At 46.1% G+C, this 17611-nt stretch overlaps 1 protein-coding gene across 1 annotated transcript; it reads left to right on the plus strand.

Annotated features, from left to right (window-relative positions):
* The first annotated feature begins 1928 nt into the window (after window positions 1-1928).
* LOC117434542 (LIM domain-containing protein 2) lies at window positions 1929-13103 on the plus strand. Its single transcript, XM_034057099.3, has 4 exons — window positions 1929-2228; window positions 10720-10764; window positions 11117-11256; window positions 11688-13103. The coding sequence occupies exons 1-4, from the start codon at window positions 1944-1946 to the stop codon at window positions 11845-11847; spliced, it is 630 nt and encodes a 209-aa protein (XP_033912990.2). The 5' UTR covers window positions 1929-1943; the 3' UTR covers window positions 11848-13103.
* The last annotated feature ends 4508 nt before the right edge of the window (window positions 13104-17611 follow it).

Raw genomic sequence — 17611 nt, forward strand, 5'->3', positions numbered from 1 at the left:
AGAAAATATATTAAATGATTACTTTTCACAAGTTTTTACAAAGGAGGATACGGACAACATGCCCCAAATGTCGACCTGTTCCTATCCAGTTTTAAATAACTTTAGCATAACAGAGGCAGAAGTGTTAAAGGGACTAGGAGCTCTTAAAATAAACAAACCCCCTGGGCTGGATGAGATCCTCCCAATTGTACTGAAAGAAGTTATTTACAAACTGCTAACCAAGATCATGCAACAGCCTCTTGACACAGGGGTTGTACCGACAGACTGGAAAATAGCAAACGTAATACCGATCCACAAAAAGGGAGACAAAACCGAACCAGGTAACTACAGACCAATAAGCCTGACTTCTATTATATGTAAACTTATGGAAACTATAATAAGATCCAAAATGGAAAATTACCTATATAGTAACAGTATCCTGGGAGACAGTCAGCATGGTTTTAGGAAAGGGAGATCGTGTCTAACTAACCTGCTTGATTTTTTTGAGGATGCAACATCGACAATGAATAATTGCAAAGCATACAACATGGTTTATTTAGATTTCCAGAAAGCTTTTGACAAAGTCCTGCATAAAAGATTAATTCTCAAACTGAACGTAGTAGGGATTCAAGGAAATGCATGCACATGGATTAGGGAATGGTTAACAGGTAGAAAACAGAAAGTACTGATTAGAGGAGAAACCTCAAAATGGAGTGAGGTAACCAGTGGTGTACCACAGCCGAACTTGTTACATTTGCAGACGACACAAAAATAGGAGGAGTGGCAAACACTGTTGCAGCAGCAAAGGTCATTCAAAATGATCTAGACAGCATTCAGAACTGGGCAGACACATGGCAAATGACATTTAATAGAGAAAAGTGTAAGGTACTGCACGCAGGCAATACAAATGTGCATTATAAATATCATATGGGCGATACTAAAATTGAAGAAGGAATCTATGAAAAAAACCTAGGAGTTTATGTTGACTCAGAAATATCTTCATCTAGACAATGTGGGGAAGCTATAAAAAAGGCCAACAAGATGCTTGGATATATTGTGAGAAGTGTTGAATCTAAATCAAGGGAAGTAATGTTAAAACTTTACAATGCATTAGTAAAGACCTCACCTAGAATACTGTGTTCAGTTCTGGTCACCTCGTTACAAAAAGGATATTGCTGCTCTAGAAAGAGTGCAAAGAAGAGTGACCAGAATTATTCCGGGTTTAAAAGGCACGTCATATGCAGACAGGTTCAAAGAATTGAATCTATTCAGTCTTGAACAAAGAAGACTACGCGGCGATCTGATTCAAGCATTCAAAATTGTAAAGGTATAGACAATGTCGACCCAGGGGACTTTTTCGACCTGAAAAAAGAAACAAGTTTGCTCCCGGTAAACGATTGAACACACGCTGCGTAGAGCTGCACGATTTCTTTAAAATGTTTTCAATGAAAAAGACACCAGCTGCATCAAAGATGGGAAATATGTTTGCTAAAGATCGCTCTGTCCAGCACACACAGCATTTGTGTATTACTGCAATTAAGACACTGGGTTAGGTCGTTGCACTGTGCTCAGTTGTTTCTTGTAGAATGAGAACTAGAAGATGTCATTTTTCAAAATCATTCTTTCCATCAAAGGGTATAACAGAGTAGTGAGAGCAGGATAAGTACCAGCAAGCTGGGTAAATCACACGTACTGGGCTCTGTGTGGCAAAACACAGCCAGGTACTGGGCTCTGTGTGGCAAAACACAGCCAGGTACTGGGCTCTGTGTGGCAAAACACAGCCAGGTACTGGTTACATATTTTAAACCAGTGCAAAACTATATTGGATTCAAAATGTCGTTTCGACTACAATACAAAAGCTAATCTGCGCTGTGCAGCGTATGAGTGAAACAGGGTGCCAGCTGCTGTGCTTGAAATGATGTCCGAGCAGTTTCACTGTGAAGATACGATGCGAAGGCTGCTTCATGTTGTGGAGCCAAGAGGCGCACAGAAGTGGAGGGGGGAGTTCTAGCGAGCCAATCGCAGGCAACATCCTGTTAATCAAAAAGCGGCTTCCAGCGCACGAGAGAAAGACAACGAGAGACAGACAGCACACGCACAGGAAGCAGGTACTTGCTGTCAGAGGACTCTCTGCAGAGAACGCTGAAGCGGCAGAAAAAAAGAGGAAAAAACAAACAAACAAAGCAGCCCACACCTTAACATCAAGCGCTATTCTCGGGGTTTATTTCTCAGCGATAAGAAGAGGCATGGTGAGTGGTTTTTAATGCAGCGGTCCAGCAAGAAATGCCCCCCCCCCCCTTTTTTGAGTGGGGTTGTGTTCATCGGCTTGGGATCGTTCTATTGTATGGAGCTTTTCAATAGAATGCACAGCTGTAGCACGTACAGATTAAGAGCGGTGCTTTTTATTTTATAAGTCTTCTTAAACACAGGTATTTAAAAAATGCACGGCCAATGAATAACAAAGATGTATGCTTTGAAATGCGATTAATATATATATATATATATATATATATATATGAAACACTAAAATGGGGGTTAAAACCGTACAATTAGGCGGGTGGAGTAGTAATGCGTTTGGTTCTGGGTTTGGGTATTTGATCAGTATTTCAACATGCCACAGTGAGGGATTGGCGCTGGTGCTGCCGCGTTATCAATCATCGTGTACGAGGAAGACCGACATGATGCGGGCACAGCTTCAGCAACATGACTGCTGGTACCGCTGAGACTAGCACCATGAAAAGACCGAACGGTCGGTTTGGACTATTTCATATCTTGGAGGGCCGTGCATTTTTCACAGTACGTTTTCGACTGATCTCTGTATTTTTTCGGTCCTGACGCAAACACTTATGTTTACCACAAGTCCTTAAAGAGGGGTTTGACACGGCGCTTTATTGTAATCGATTCTGCAACAAAGGGAGCGACTTCCGTGGAGAATTTTATTATTATTATTATTATTATTATTATTATTATTATTATTATTAACTGGTAACATTACCGCCCCCAAGCCTATGGTACGATAATCAATTATTGCACACACTAGAAGTGCAACCAATGAATTTGTTTGTAAAATAAGGTTTTTTAATAAAACAATAAGCTTTCAGAATGTGCCTCTTTTTATTCTGAGTGCGAGCGCATCTTGTTTTCACGGATCCTCCCTCTGTTTGTGTCCACAGTAGTGCGCAGTGATCGACAGGGTGGTGATGATACCGTTCGGTCCACAAAGCTCAGTTCTTATCTTAAGAGCACCATAACAAGTCATTATGAGTGCAAGCACTTCCTTACTGATGCGCATCAAGTCTAGAACGGAAATGTATTTGAAACTCCCAGCATGATAGCTGGCCCGAGATTTTACTGTGAATTGCACTATTGGGACCTGCGTACAGTAGACGCTTCGTGTCGTTTTATACTCGTGTATTGTTGAATGCAGTTTTGTCTTTGTTCATGAGGTTCGTAGTAATGCTGATGCATAAGGCATTGCCGCCGATGTTTGGTATTTAACGAGCCTTGCTGCTGTTTTCATGGAGGATATTCGTGAGCGCTTCTTTATCTAATGTAAGCAATGCAAGTCTTTATGGAGGCTTGTTTAGCGATGGTTATGTGGTGCAGGGATCGTTCTTTTATCGACGTCACTAGACACGGTTTCACCAAGACAAAGTTGTTGGGCCCAATAACTGCATTTATTTTGACATTTAGTAAATTTCTTTGGCATAACATTTGCCAACAATAACAACACTTTCACCTAGAAAAACACCTTCACATACTGTCAGGAGCCGTTTAAAATAGGCACCTAGCACAGAACTTGGCAGAGTTTTGAGGGCTAGTTCTTAGAGCAAAGTGAACATGGCTATTCTCACTCCAGGCTGAAAATACAAAAACATTTCGACTGCACAGATTTCTTCATAGAGCCATTATTTCCGAGTTAAAGCATGATTAGCACATGTGGTAAAGTAACTAAGCGCTGGTACTAACGGCTCAAAACTATCTTGCACAAGCCCTGTGGTTGACCGCAGTGATTCAGGCAGGCAGTGATGTCAGAGCTCAGATCTGTGTTCTGCTGCATGTTTAAGGAACGCCTTCATCTGAAATGATTTGTGTGTGTCCAATCGGTGGGATCGCTTCAAAGTGGATGGTCATTTTTAACAGGATAGTGCCGTGGTGACCCCACTACCGTCCATAGTTCTCATCACATAGAGTGAGGTTTGAGGCCGGCGAGTGGCTGGCGTGGCACTGAATAGCAGACGGAGGGTGGGGGTGGGCTGACTTTTCCACAACGGTCTGTAAGCTGTGGAAGGTTTCTGCTGTTTTCTAAACCGTGTTCGAACGCCATGTATAGAGGGTGATCTGGAATGCAATTTACTGTTGATTTTTAATTTCACTGGCTGTTCTAAACACACCTGCTTCTCTCTCTGCAACACACACCCATGTTTTATTGCTGGCGTCTGGCTGGCTGATCTACAGTGAAGCTGCAGGTTCAGAGATTCCTCAAGGGCTTAGATTAAAGTGCTGGGTGTCTGGATCTTTGTGAGTAGCTGAGATAGTGTGTGAGTGTGTGTGTGTGTGTGCGCGTGTTCTGCTGCTTTCACCCAGGCAGTGTGCAGAACAAGCTGGTATAACTCCAATATCTGAATCGTATTGTTGAGAGTCCAGCAGACTCTCTGTTGACAGTTAGTGAAGTTTCTCCTTCAGCTTGGTGCGGGCCCCCCCCCCCCCCCCCCAACACAGAGCAGCTTTTTAGTGACTCTTCCAGTTTACACGCTTGTGACTGTTTCTTATGCACATTTCATAAACGTTGCACTGACAGCGATCTTGCAGTCTGTTCTTGTTGATGTTAATGAAGGCTGGGATGCACATTTAAGTTTTGCCAACAGGATAGCTCCATTGCACGGTAGCATCGCGCTTCCCAGCGTGTTTCTCCAGGGCATCAAGCAGATCTTCTCACCTTGCAGGATGGGGCATTGCACTGGTAAACAGGCACCCTCATCATCACAAATGAAACATTGCAATTGCATAGAACTCATCAATCTACATTATCAATTCGAATTACAGTAACAGTATACGGAGCTGCAGAAAGTTTCAAAACTGTGTAATCGTGTATCTTCTGTGAAACACTGTAGAACAAGGCTTGATTGTCAGCAGTCCGTGTTTGCAGTAGCCAGATTTGATGTGTGTTCCCTGGATGTAGGAGGTTCTTCACTGTTTTAAAGAGGATGGGTTTGGCAGATTCGCTGTTCTGCTGTATATTACATTACATTGCTGTGTAAGGTGGCATGTACCCATGTGACCGTCGCAGATTCCGAGGTCTCTGGTCAAGTGACTGCCTGCCGGTTTCCAAGGAGATGGAGTTGTGTTCGTTTTTGTGGTCAGACACACGGTAGTTTCTTGTGTGGATGTTCCTGCCAGCTCTACCGCTGATGAGCTGACAGGAAAGCCCCTGGAGTAGAGGGCAGGATGGTGGAGTGTTGGATTGCGAGCTGTCTGATCTGCTCACCTGTAACTCAGGATCACGTGTTCACCGCCCGGTCAAGCAGGAAGACCCGTGACAGGGACGCCGATGCACAACACAAGATTGCATCTAAATTCTGTGGAGCTCCAAATCTCTTCATCGTTGAGCTTGTGGAACAATTGTGAATCTGAACCGAGTTAGTAATCTGAAATGTGCCTGACTTTCGAACAGGCAGGGGGCTGATGAAGGCACTGGAGCTGTGAGCCCAGTCTGAGTATTTAACCGAAGCAGAGAGATTTGGAACACCAGTTTTTTGGGTGGAAACACGTACCCCTTCAGGCAGGTTCTCCGCCGGCCATTGTGTGGGACCCCGGGGGTCTCCAGAGGGTCTCTTCACCCCACCCTCCTCCCCGCAGGAGCCACAGCACAGGGGAGTCCGTTTCAGTGTTGCTGTACCTGCTGCATGGCCCTCCTCTCCTGTCTCTCCCTTTCAGAGACACACCCAGAGCAGGGTTCTGCACACTGGCTAGGCGTCTCTGAATCTGTCCTGGGTTAAACGGTGTGCCTTGTTTTCCTCACTGTTTTAATTCCCCCCAGTGCTGCTGTTCAGTGTGTTTCTGAGATGATGTCGGGGTGGACGGGAGGCTTGGCACACCAGCTGCTTTTCTGTTTTGAAGCGTATTGAACCCCCTTCGTTAGGAACTTATGAACAGCAATAAAGTAACTGAAGCTTTGTTTCTTACTGCAAATTCACTCCTGTGGGAAGCCATGCCAATACCAGTGTCTGGCTCTTGTAGATCTGATGCGTCTGAATTGGACTTTTTACAAGATGTTAAAACAGAACTTGTCATTGTCACACCCACACACACAGCCACACGCATGCACACAGCCACACACGCATACACTAACAAACACATGCACGCACACACCCCTGTACATACACGCACACACACACAGAGCTGCCTGTTAGAGGAACTGAGAGGAGGCCCTTCTGTACAATTCACTATCGGAGCCTCTTTCAGCATCTGCTTTTGCGTTGCAGAGACTTAAAGAACAAAATGCACAGACTGATTTTTATATAGTACAATGAAACCTCACTATTGGCTAAAAAGGGACCAACAAAATATTGCCTTAAGGCTTAGCTGCTCAGGGAATATTAGTCAGTATTTAACTAAGCTGTGTTTTAGTTTTCTCCTATGCATCCAAGTCTCCCAAGGGTCGGATAGTTTTGCAGTATGTTTGGTCTCATTAGAGAGGTAATTGGCTTGACTGCTGATGGTGATCTTCTTACTGAATACAGGGGGGCCCTTAATATTGAAGGTGGCTTCATATTGCCGTCAATAGGAGGAAGTCAGGACTGCCCTGTAGGGGGTATTTAGCAACATTTCTATTCTAATCATTAAGGGATTTAACAATTAGTATTCATTACTACTTCATGATGATAACATCAGATTTACACGCTGTAACAAACAGCAGGCAGTTAATTCCCCTTTGACTTAAAGTTTTCAGCTTTAGGTTGATTTATATCTATCTATCTATCTATCTATCGAATATATATATATATATATATATATATATATATATATATATATATATATATATATATAGCAATAATTGTTTATTTGTACAAGATGCCAAAACAAACAGTAATTGCGTTCAATTGGTCAAAACAACTTCAAATATTAAATAGAAGAAATTCTCTCAATCGCTTGGCAATAAAACTGCAAGTTCCCCATAAAGAAACAAACATCACGTTGTGGGTCTTAGAAGTCTACACTTCCTTCCTGAAATTCACGGTTTTGTATCTAAGATATAAAGCAACTCCTAGAGTATTTCATCGAAGACTTTCTCTGAAAATGATTGCAATGGGAACTCTCTCATAGTTTCCCAAGGACCAATCAAATCGAACTCCGAATACAACTAGATAAGAAAAAAAAAAAAAAAAACACCTGAATTATTTCTAGAACGGCTTTTTAAACCAACATTCATCCAGGGATGATATTTGTTATCTAATCACATGAATGCATAGATTTCAGCTCTGTATCCTGGCTCACCCCTCCTAGATTTCATCTCTGTATCCTGGCTCACCCCTCCTAGATTTCAACTCTGTATCCTGGCTCACCCCTCCTAGATTTCAACTCTGTGTCCTCTGTTCCCCTGGCTGTGTGTAACTGTGTGACGGGCAGCTCTGTGGTGTCCCCTGGCTGTGTGCAGTGTGTGTCAGGTCTTGTTTGGTGTCCCCTGGCTGTGTGCAGTGTGTGTCAGGTCTTGCTTGGTGTCCCTGGCTGTGTGCAGAGTGTGTCGGAGCTTGCTTGGTGTCCCCTGCCTGTGTGCAGAGTGTGTCGGGGCTTGCTTGGTGTCCCTGTAAAGTTGCAGCGGATTGATAAAGTTGCTCTTCCTGTGGGGTTGTGGGAACCGCAGAGGAAGTCTGATCTCTTATCTCAACTACCAGCCTGGAGGAGACTTCACTGAGGGATGTACTTATAAGGCAAGGAGCATCGTTGAGGTTTTATTTGTGTAAAGTGAAATGTTTGAGAACGCTTTGCAACAAGGTCGTGCTGTCTCTTACTCAACACCGTGGCGTGACTCTTTAGAAAGGGCGCTGCGTCTTCCTTATTTCTTTTTGTAACTGTTTGTATTGCTGCACAGTAAAGATTACAAACATTCTGTGCAATTGTAATAAAAGTGTGTGTCTCTGTTTTGTTTCCTCCCACACTTGTTTTCAGTTGCAAAGTGAAAAGTTCCGTAGAAGAATGGGAGTCTCTTATAAGTTTGCTGTACTTTGCTGGCAGTGATACCCCTGTTTGAAACACACAGGCGTGTTGTGTTCTGAACCGCAGCGTACAGCACCACACTAACATGGCTCTCCCTGTTTGCATAAACTCTTTTTAAAGTTTATTTGAATTTTTTTTTATTTGCATCAAACTGTTTTGAATATCTTCTGCTCGTTTTAAAGACACCACAGTTGAACTGCCTTGTGGACAATGATGTCATCGACTCATTTGTGCAGGCGCGCGGTGCGTCCCCGTGCAGACCGGCGGTGTGTCCCCCGTGCAGGCGCGCGGTGTGTCCCCCGTGGTGGTGGCAGAACTGGCAGCGCATCTCGGAGGCATGGGCTTCCGCGTCTACCCCTGCGTAGATGGGCTTCCTGCAGGGAAAAGGCCTTGGAACACGGAGACAAGGTTCTTCACTGTTTTCAGGACCTGGGCATGTTGGTCAACAGAGAAAAAACATCTCTCTCCGGCAGTGTCCTGTCACCCTGGGAGCCCAGTTCAGTACACTCGGAAAAGTGGGAAGCGGTTTACTGTTTAGAAATCCAGCTCCTGGGGCTCCCGAGTGGCGCATCCAGTAAAGGCGCGCCGTGTGGAGTGCAGGATGTGCCCTATAGTCTGGACGTCACGAGTTCGAGTCCAGGCTATTCCTTTGCTGACCGAGGACAGTAGCTTCCAGGGGGCGGCGCCCGGAGGGGGGGCTTAGGTCGGCCAGGGTGTCCTCGGCTCAGCCGCGCCAGGCGCCTGCGGGCTTGCCTGTAAGCTGCCCAGGACTGCGTTGTCCTCCGACGCTATAGCTCTTGGTGGCTGCATGGTGAGTCTGCAGTGTGTAAAGAAGCGGTCGGCTGACGGCACACGTTTTGGAGGACTGTGTGTTCGCCTTTGCCCTCCCGAGTCAGCGCAGGGGTGGTAGCGGTGAGCTGAAATAATAATTGGCCATTCCAAATTGGGGAGAAAATAATAAAAATAATTGGCAACAACTAAATAAAAAAAAAAAAGAAATCCAGCTCCTGCCCATTCAGATGTCGTGATGGACAGTTTAAGTTCATGTGCTTTCCATCAACAACATGCAAGAATACGTACCAGAAATAACTTTCCATTAGTATTTCCATTTACCTTCCGCTTAACTCTGGGGCACAAAACAAAACTCCCATTTAAATGACAAAAGGAGGAACAGCTTCGCTTTACATGGCACGGGGAGACAGGAAAGCAAGAGGCTCCTTTTAAGAGCAGGCAGGGTAGCGTCTCGCTACATTAAATGGGCCAGATCTTTAGATTTGGTGACAGTAACTTGAATTTAAAATGGTGTGTTTTTCAAAGATGAACAGTAATATTGTATTTGTAAACTTGACAGATTTTTCAATAACCTGGACTTGTTGTATTAATTCCACTCAATAAGTATCACTAAAATAACTGTTTTATACAAAGATCACTTCTGGTAATCTCGCCACACTCGCATCACCCGAAACCACAGGGTTCAGGAAGCCACAGAAGTGATTTGAATGTTCGTAACTTGACGCTACCAGTAAAAACAAACAGGAGCTCGTCAGCTACCTTCATAAACAGGATGTGGAACTGTGGGCAGAGCCTGAGTCAGGCTAAGAGAGAGGAATGCTGTGCACTGCTATACCAGCAGTTGTGGGTGTCGAGGTCGCTGTTGGCTTTTGACCTCTCGACAGTGCAGCCTCGTTCTCGCTCTGTAGAGAGCTTGCAGGTAAGAGCTCAGAGCAGCGCTGGTGTGGTTCACTCTGTGAAACCTTCAAACTCCCACAGCTATCTCTGTACAGGAACTTGTGCTGTGTTAAAGAACTGCAAGCAGGTTTCATGGTGGTCACGCTTACAGGCAGCTGATCAGCAGAAACCAGCATTTACAGGAACCAGCAAATTCAGTGGTAAGCAAGCTGGAGCAGTCAGCGTGCAGGCGCCCAGAGGGCAGCCTATTAGTGTGCAATCGGGGTGACACTTGATTTCGTACACTGACAGAACTCAGTAGATGAATAGAAAACCAGAGTGATCAGACGTGCTCCACGAGTTTATACTCCCTAGGGAGCGTTGTCTCATTTCGAAGCTCGTCCGCCTCTGTGCACAGTGCTGGGGAGGAGTGTGACATTTGATCTGTGAGGAAGTGCTGTCTTAAACCACTTCCTCCCCAGCACTGCTATTTAGCACTGAACCGTAACGGGGTGTCACCGAACCCGTACTGCACGTCATGACCTGACATCAGCCCTGTCGAAGCTTTTCCACTCCGGTTACCAGGGCAGAAGCCTGACCGTGACCCACAGGCAAATCTGTCCCCGTCCTGCTGTTCATTGTCATGGGCTGACCGCTCGGGTTTCGCCCTCTCCAGCTCCCAGGGATTCTGGTCCCAGGCCTCTGCCTAGCAGGGCTGCCAGTTGTGCTGAATTTAACAGGACAGGACTCTGGATCTCTCACCCCTTTCTCGCTGGCTGTCCAGTGATTGTGATGGTCGCTGTGAGTGAGACTGTGTTTCTGTTAACCTAACCCTCATTGTCTCTCTCCTTGCAGGACAACAGCACAACCTCCAGCGACAAAGCAGTGCAGCGCTCCAAGGTACTCTCTCTCTCTCATATATATTAATCCTGATGCAGATGCAAAAGATGGTAAACAGACCTCTGAGCTAATCTATTTAATATGTATTGGCATGCCGGCATATATGTCCTCGAACTGAGGGGAGTCGGGGGGGTGAGGGGAGTCGGGGGGGGGGGGGGTGAGGAGGACTAGTCGGCAGTGTTGGGGCTACTATAAAATTCCATTGAAGGGAGTGAGGGTGTGTGACCTGACCATGAGTATTGACTCTCTCTGTGGGTGTGAGTATTGACTCTGTGTGTGTGTGTGTGTGTGTGTGTGAGTATTGACTCTGTGTGGGTGTGGGTGTGAGTATTGACTATCTGTGTGTTTGCAGTCATTCAGCCTGAAGCCGCAGGCAAAGGAGCTCTGTGCCTCCTGTGAGAAGACTGTGTACCCCATGGAGCGCCTCGTCGCCGACAAGAACGTCTTCCACTCGTCCTGCTTCTGCTGCAAGCACTGCAACACCAAGCTGAGGTGAGTCCACTGCATCCACCCCCTCTCCACTCCACACTGCAACACCAAACTGAGGTGAGTCCACTGCATCCCTCCACCCCCTCTCCACTCCTCCACACTGCAACACCAAGCTGAGGTGAGTCCACTGCATCCCTCCACCCCCTCTCCACTCCTCCACACTGCAACACAAAGCTGAGGTGAGTCCACTGCATACCTCCACCCCCTCTCCACACTGCAACACCAAGCTGAGGGGAGTCCACTGCATCCCTCACTCACCCCCCTCTCCACTCCCCCACCTCCCTCCTTTTCCCAGTTCCACTGTTCACTCCGAGCATACAGTCCTCATGGTGTTCACTCCCAGTGTCCAGCCCTCCTGCTCTCCGGGCTTGGTGTCCAGCCCTCGCTGTTCTTGTTGCTCTGCGGCTCACCCCTCCTGTTCTGTCTCCCTGCAGCCTGGGCAGCTACGCGGCGCTCCACGGGCAGTTCTACTGCAAACCGCACTTCCAGCAGCTCTTCAAGAGCAAAGGCAACTACGACGAGGGCTTCGGCCGCAAGCAGCACAAGGAGCTGTGGAGCGTGAAGGAGGCAGAGAGCGGCACCAAGACCGCCTGACCAGCCCCGCGGCTCCGAGACCTGCCTCTACAGCCATTCACACAGCGTCCTGCTAGAGCTGCTGCTCCTCCTTCTTTTTCTTCTTCTTATTTTAAAGCATACTCTTTTTAAAAACCTTGTATCTTAACAGCGTGCACTCAGGAAAGTGCTGCCACAAACAAGCATTCCCTGCATCCTCAAAGAAGGAATACATGACCCAGAAAAGCATTTGGAGGAGGCTGTCTCTGCAAGCCCTTCCACAGGGGCATCGGAACAAGTCTGCATTGCATTGATAGGATCTTGTTTATTTAATTGTGTTCAGGCTTTCCCTTGTTTGCATGGTGCTCTTTTCCAGAGATGCCATGCCCCGGGGGGAGGGTTATTCAGACCTGGCTCAATGCTTGGGGATCTCCAGGCTCCACGACCGCTCCTCAGCATGCTGTCCTCATCCACCTGAGCCACTCCGAAAACAAGCCCACCACCTGAGACTGGCATGAACTGCACGCCGAGCTGCTCATTGGTCACAAAGTTTTAAAGTCACATTTGCAAAGTCAAGAACCACAGTCCTCTTGGTACCAAGCCATCTAACAGAACTGGAATTCTAACCAGAATCTCTCCAAGCGCCATGCACGATCCCAGTGTGGCTCAGTCTGTGGGGTCTCAGAAGTCGGGATTCCCAGGAAAACGGATGCTTCACTGCTGGCTGCTTTCTTTCTTTCTTTCTTTCTTTCTTTCTTTCTTTCTTTCTTTCTTTCTTTCTTTCTTTCTTTCTTTCTTTCTTTCCTCCTCCTCCTCCTCCTCCTCCTCCTCCTCTCCCCTACCTCACGTGGAACAACCCAGGGTATCATGTTTGAGACTCCAATCTCTTCAGCAGGGCTCCTGCCTTCAGTCACTGAATCTCAGTCTTTGTTAAGGAGAATGGCATTTGTTTTTTATATGATCTGAAATTTGAATTTTAGAGAATTGTTTTTAATGTTAATTGAAATGTTGAGGTATCTGCAGATATCTTCGCTTGCTTTTATAACTGGCTGCAGTCAGCGAGAGAATGCTTGTCACTTCAGGTATGTTCTTATTTCAGCATCTCTGTAGGAACGGGGGTAGGTCTGGCGCTCATCTCCAGAGAGGTATTAAACTGGGTTTGCAATGCTGGGTTGCTTCATAGTTTCCGAAAGAAAGGAAATCAAACAAACCTTTTTACTGCTGAAGCATATTAGAAAACATTTGGAACCTTTTAATGTCTTGTCTCTTTGTTAGTAAAATAAAATTCTATTGTTTTACTTAGTGCTTGGATTTCCATTTCATTTTTTTTTATTCCCTTCCTTTCACCACACAAGGTTGTAGTTTTCATGGTGAGTCATCGGGCACTGAAGGGGTTAAACTGCTTTTCATGTCCTTTGAGATCAGATGCATCTATACAGATGGTGAACTGTCCATAAACTTCACCCACTCCTTCATGAAACTGTAAGAAGCTAAGCCAATGCGCTGGTCGGAGCTGCTGATCTGTGCCATTGCATATGGCTGGTGAGAGTGTTTGTGTTCTTGACTTGGTTTCTTATTGTGTAACCAGTAGACATGAATTAGCCTGTAAGAACGAATGCACGGCCTCTTTCATTGTGTGTGAGTGAATGACACGTTTTCAATACAGAGGAGGATGCATTCGTTAGACCTGCGGGTTGATGGTGTTAATCCTGTGCGTCTAACTGGACTGTACGTCCTCCGAGATGAAGGGTGTTTCCACATGCATGCCCGACAGAGCCTTTTTATTTCACATTTCATTCATTTTTACATTTTGTCATGTTTTGTTTATTTGAAGTACATTTCCTAATAGGGTCATTGGTTGCTTCTTGATTGTGAAGTAATTGAGAGGCAGGTGTTGTAGAAAGCAGTGATTGGCTGAATACCAGGTGCAAGTGTTCTGAGGTGTGTGGCTTTCTATCATTGTGAGCATCAGTATGGAGGAATGCAGCATCTGTTATTTTAGTGGCATTGAAGCAGGAAGATATGTTAGTTTGGCAGACATTTGTACTCCAAAGGTGACTGGCTGGCAACAGGAGGAAAGTAATACAGAGCAGGGCTGTTTCGGGAACTAACAGCAAGTCAACTTCATCAGGGGCAGCAACACAGCAAACCCAAAGCAAAAACAAAAAAAACAAGTTTGTGTTTTGAGTGCGATAAACGCAGAAACCAATTTGTTGTCTGCAACAGTGTTTCCACAACAGTGAATTTTTTACTGTTGGGGCTGAAAACCCTGTTATCAAGAACAAATTAATTTCTGTTTCTTTTGTTTTGCTAGTTTGTTAACTAAAATTGATTTGCTTCTGATTTTGTATAAACGTGATTGATATCAGAACAGCGGAGATCTGGAACCGAACCCACAGGGTCTGGCTTGTGTCAGTCTTTATTTTCTCCCAATTTGAAATATCCAATTATGATTTGAAGCTCACCACTACCACCCCTGCTCTGACTCGGGAGGGAGAAGACTAACACACGCTGTCCTCTGAAGCGTGTGCCGTCAGCCGACTGCTTTTTTTCACACTGCGGACTCACCATGCAGCCACCCAAGAGCTACAGCGTCTGAGGACAACGCAGCTTACAGGCAAGCCTGCAGGTGCCCAGCCAGACTACAGGGGTCGCTGGTGCGCGGTGAGCCGAGGACACCCTGGCCGACCTAGCCATCCCTCCCCCCGGGCGACGCTCGGCCAATTGTGCGCCGCCCCCTAGGAGCTCCCATCCACCGTCGGCTGTGGAATAGCCTGGACTCGAACTCGCGACGTCCAGGCTATAGAGCGCATCCTGCACTCCACGTGGAGCACCTTTACTGGATGCGCCACTCGGGAGCCCCTGGCGCTTCTCCTTTTTGTAGTTTTTCTGAAAGTTTTTATATTTGCGCAGTAATCTAGGAATCCATCCTTTTTATATTTAATATAAGGTAGGGGACGGAAGTTGTTTGGGTGATTTATTATTATTATTATTATTTATTTCTTAGCAGACGCCCTTATCCAGGGCGACTTACAATTGTTACAAGATATCACATTATTTTTACATACAATTCCCCATTTATACAGTTGGGTTTTTACTGGAGCAATCTAGGTAAAGTACCTTGCTCAAGGGTACAACAGCAGTGTCCCCCACTGGGGATTGAACCCACAACCCTCCGGTCAAGAGTCCAGAGCCCTAACCACTACTCCACACTGCTGCCCTTCGATTTTGTGAAACTATTAAAACATGAAGATTGACAAATATGTTTATAATGATAGAAATGAAATGCTTATATATGAGATTACCCCACACAATGACATTGTAACTGTACAGTTTCTTGTATAAAAGAATGCTCCTTATTGTAGTTCCTCCACTTTAACCACTATCTGTGAATCAATGTGATATAGTGGAAGTTTAATGGAAGTCTGGAGTCGCCTCCCCTCCCCGACTCAAAGTAGTGAACCCCCTTCGGGGGCTGCTGTGAATAACGAGCCCTGCTGCTGTGAATAACGAGCCCGGCTGCTGTGAATAACGAGCCCTGCGGCTGTGAATAACGAGCCCGGCTGCTGTGAATAACGAGCCCTGCGGCTGTGAATAACGAGCCCTGCGGCTGTGAATAACGAGCCCGGCTGCTGTGAATAACGAGCCCTGCGGCTGTGAATAACGAGCATGGCTGCTGTGAATAACGAACCCTGCGGCTGTGAATAACGAGCCCTGCGGCTGTGAATAACGAGCATGGCTGCTGTGAATAACGAGCCCTGCGGCTGTGAATAACGAGCATGGCGGCTGTGAATAACGAACCCTGCGGCTGTGAATAACGAGCCCTGCGGCTGTGAATAACGAGCCCTGCGGCTGTGAATAACGAGCCCTGCGGCTGTGAATAACGAGCATGGCGGCTGTGAATAACGAGCATGGCTGCTGTGAATAACGAGCATGGCTGCTGTGAATAACGAGCATGGCTGCTGTGAATAACGAGCCCTGCGGCTGTGAATAACAAGCCTGGCGGCTGGAAGTCCAGTACAGGCACAAGGGATAGATTTGCTTTTTAAAGTTCCAGTTCTTGCTCTTGGGCTGTGTTTGTTTGTAATGAACTCCTATTTCATAGCAACGCTGCTCGAGGATAATCTTCATCCTGGCCCTGTGTGTGGTTAGGACTGGAATTCAGCAGTGGAGTGTGTGTGTGTGTGTGTGGTGCATAGTGACCCCTACAGATGTTCTCTGGCACTGCAGCTGTGTTTTTGGTTTATACTGTATATGGGACCTGCAGGTATACTATAGCCGTCTGTTCACTGCAGGTACAATGCCATTGCAGTGCAGTAAGACACCACCTGTGTAGAATCAGACTCATGAACTGCAGCTGTTTTTCAGTGTGTGTTCTGCTGTTGGATAGAAAAACCATGGCCAGTTGAGTAGAGAGACGGACAGACACACTTGCTGCTGCGAGAAGAAGAGAAGCTCTTTGCAGCGAGTCACAGGGAGCTCCCTGTTTGAACCCTCTCAGGCAGGGCTGTGCTGTGGATCTGGTTTCCTAAGCCCCCTTAAGAACATAAGAAAGTTTACAAACGAGAGGAGGCCATTCGGCCCATCTTGCTTGTTTGGTTTTTAGCAGCTTATTGATCCCAGAATCTCATCAAACAGCTTCTTGAAGGATCCCAGGGTGTCAGCTTCAACAACATTACTGGGGAGTTGGTTCCAGACCCTCACACTTGAATACTCAACAGTAGGATTGTCTCCATTGAAAAACATTATTTTTCTTTGTCTGGTTTTAATTAAATGAAAGTTTTCAATGGCGCAGCTCCCAGTTTCCATTCACAAACTCCCACATTTTCTAAACAAGCGAAGGGGGCAGGACTGTGTTGAGGGGCTGCTTGATTTACTGTGTGTGTATTTTTCTAAAATCACATCCAGATTTCGATCACTTTGAGGCGGTGGGTGTGAAATGCAGAGGATGTCATCTTCTGGGTGAATTGGAGGTTCTTCATTTTCCTGAATGTTTTTCTTGTCCATGGGGTGTTCTGTTGCGCTGGAGTGGGTTTCTTATCTGTCTGTAGAAAGTTGTTAAAGCCGTGCTGGTCCTCATGTGAGACACTGAAGGCAGTCTGAACCGTGACCTGTCTGCACCTCTTCTCACCATGAGAACACACTTGTTTTCTATCACTTATTTGATATCCCTGGCAGGAGGACAGCAAGAGAACCAGACCTTATCTCCTACATCAGTTATTTAATTCAGTACACCTGCACGATAAAACCAGTCTGAAACTCACTCTCTTCTCGTTCCCAGTATCAAACTGGGACTGCCTGCCTCTGGCTTCAGCTGCAGTCTCAAAGATTTTGTCACATTTCGTAGAGTTGTCATTAAATAACTTAATTAACGTACTGCTGATAGTATTTTAAACTCATGCTGTCAGATGAAATTGTGGCAATCGCGTTAGAGTTCAAATCACTTTTCAACTCTGCCCCAGTGTCTGATGGTGTCAATGAATGAGCCCCAGTCACTGCCCTCCTAGTCAGCAGGGGTCGCTGCTTTGCATTGGGGTTTCAGAGGTGTAGCAGTAGGTAAAAGTCAATTTATTACTGAATGGAACTGGAACGGCAGGCTCTTGTTAATTGTTCTGTTACTGAAGGCTGAGAATCCTGCCTCAGACGGCCTTGCACCAGATCATTTAGAACGGTGTTGGTATCACTTCGTGTCTCACAGTGGGGAGTGCGTGGAGACCTGACTCTGTGATTTAGCTTTGAAGAATTCTCCCCCACAGCAGGCGGGAATCAAACACACTGCATGAGAGTCGAGCTGGCAGAGGCATTA

This window comes from Acipenser ruthenus, chromosome 28, assembly GCF_902713425.1.
Source record: "Acipenser ruthenus chromosome 28, fAciRut3.2 maternal haplotype, whole genome shotgun sequence".
In the NCBI taxonomy this organism is placed as follows: domain Eukaryota; kingdom Metazoa; phylum Chordata; class Actinopteri; order Acipenseriformes; family Acipenseridae; genus Acipenser; species Acipenser ruthenus.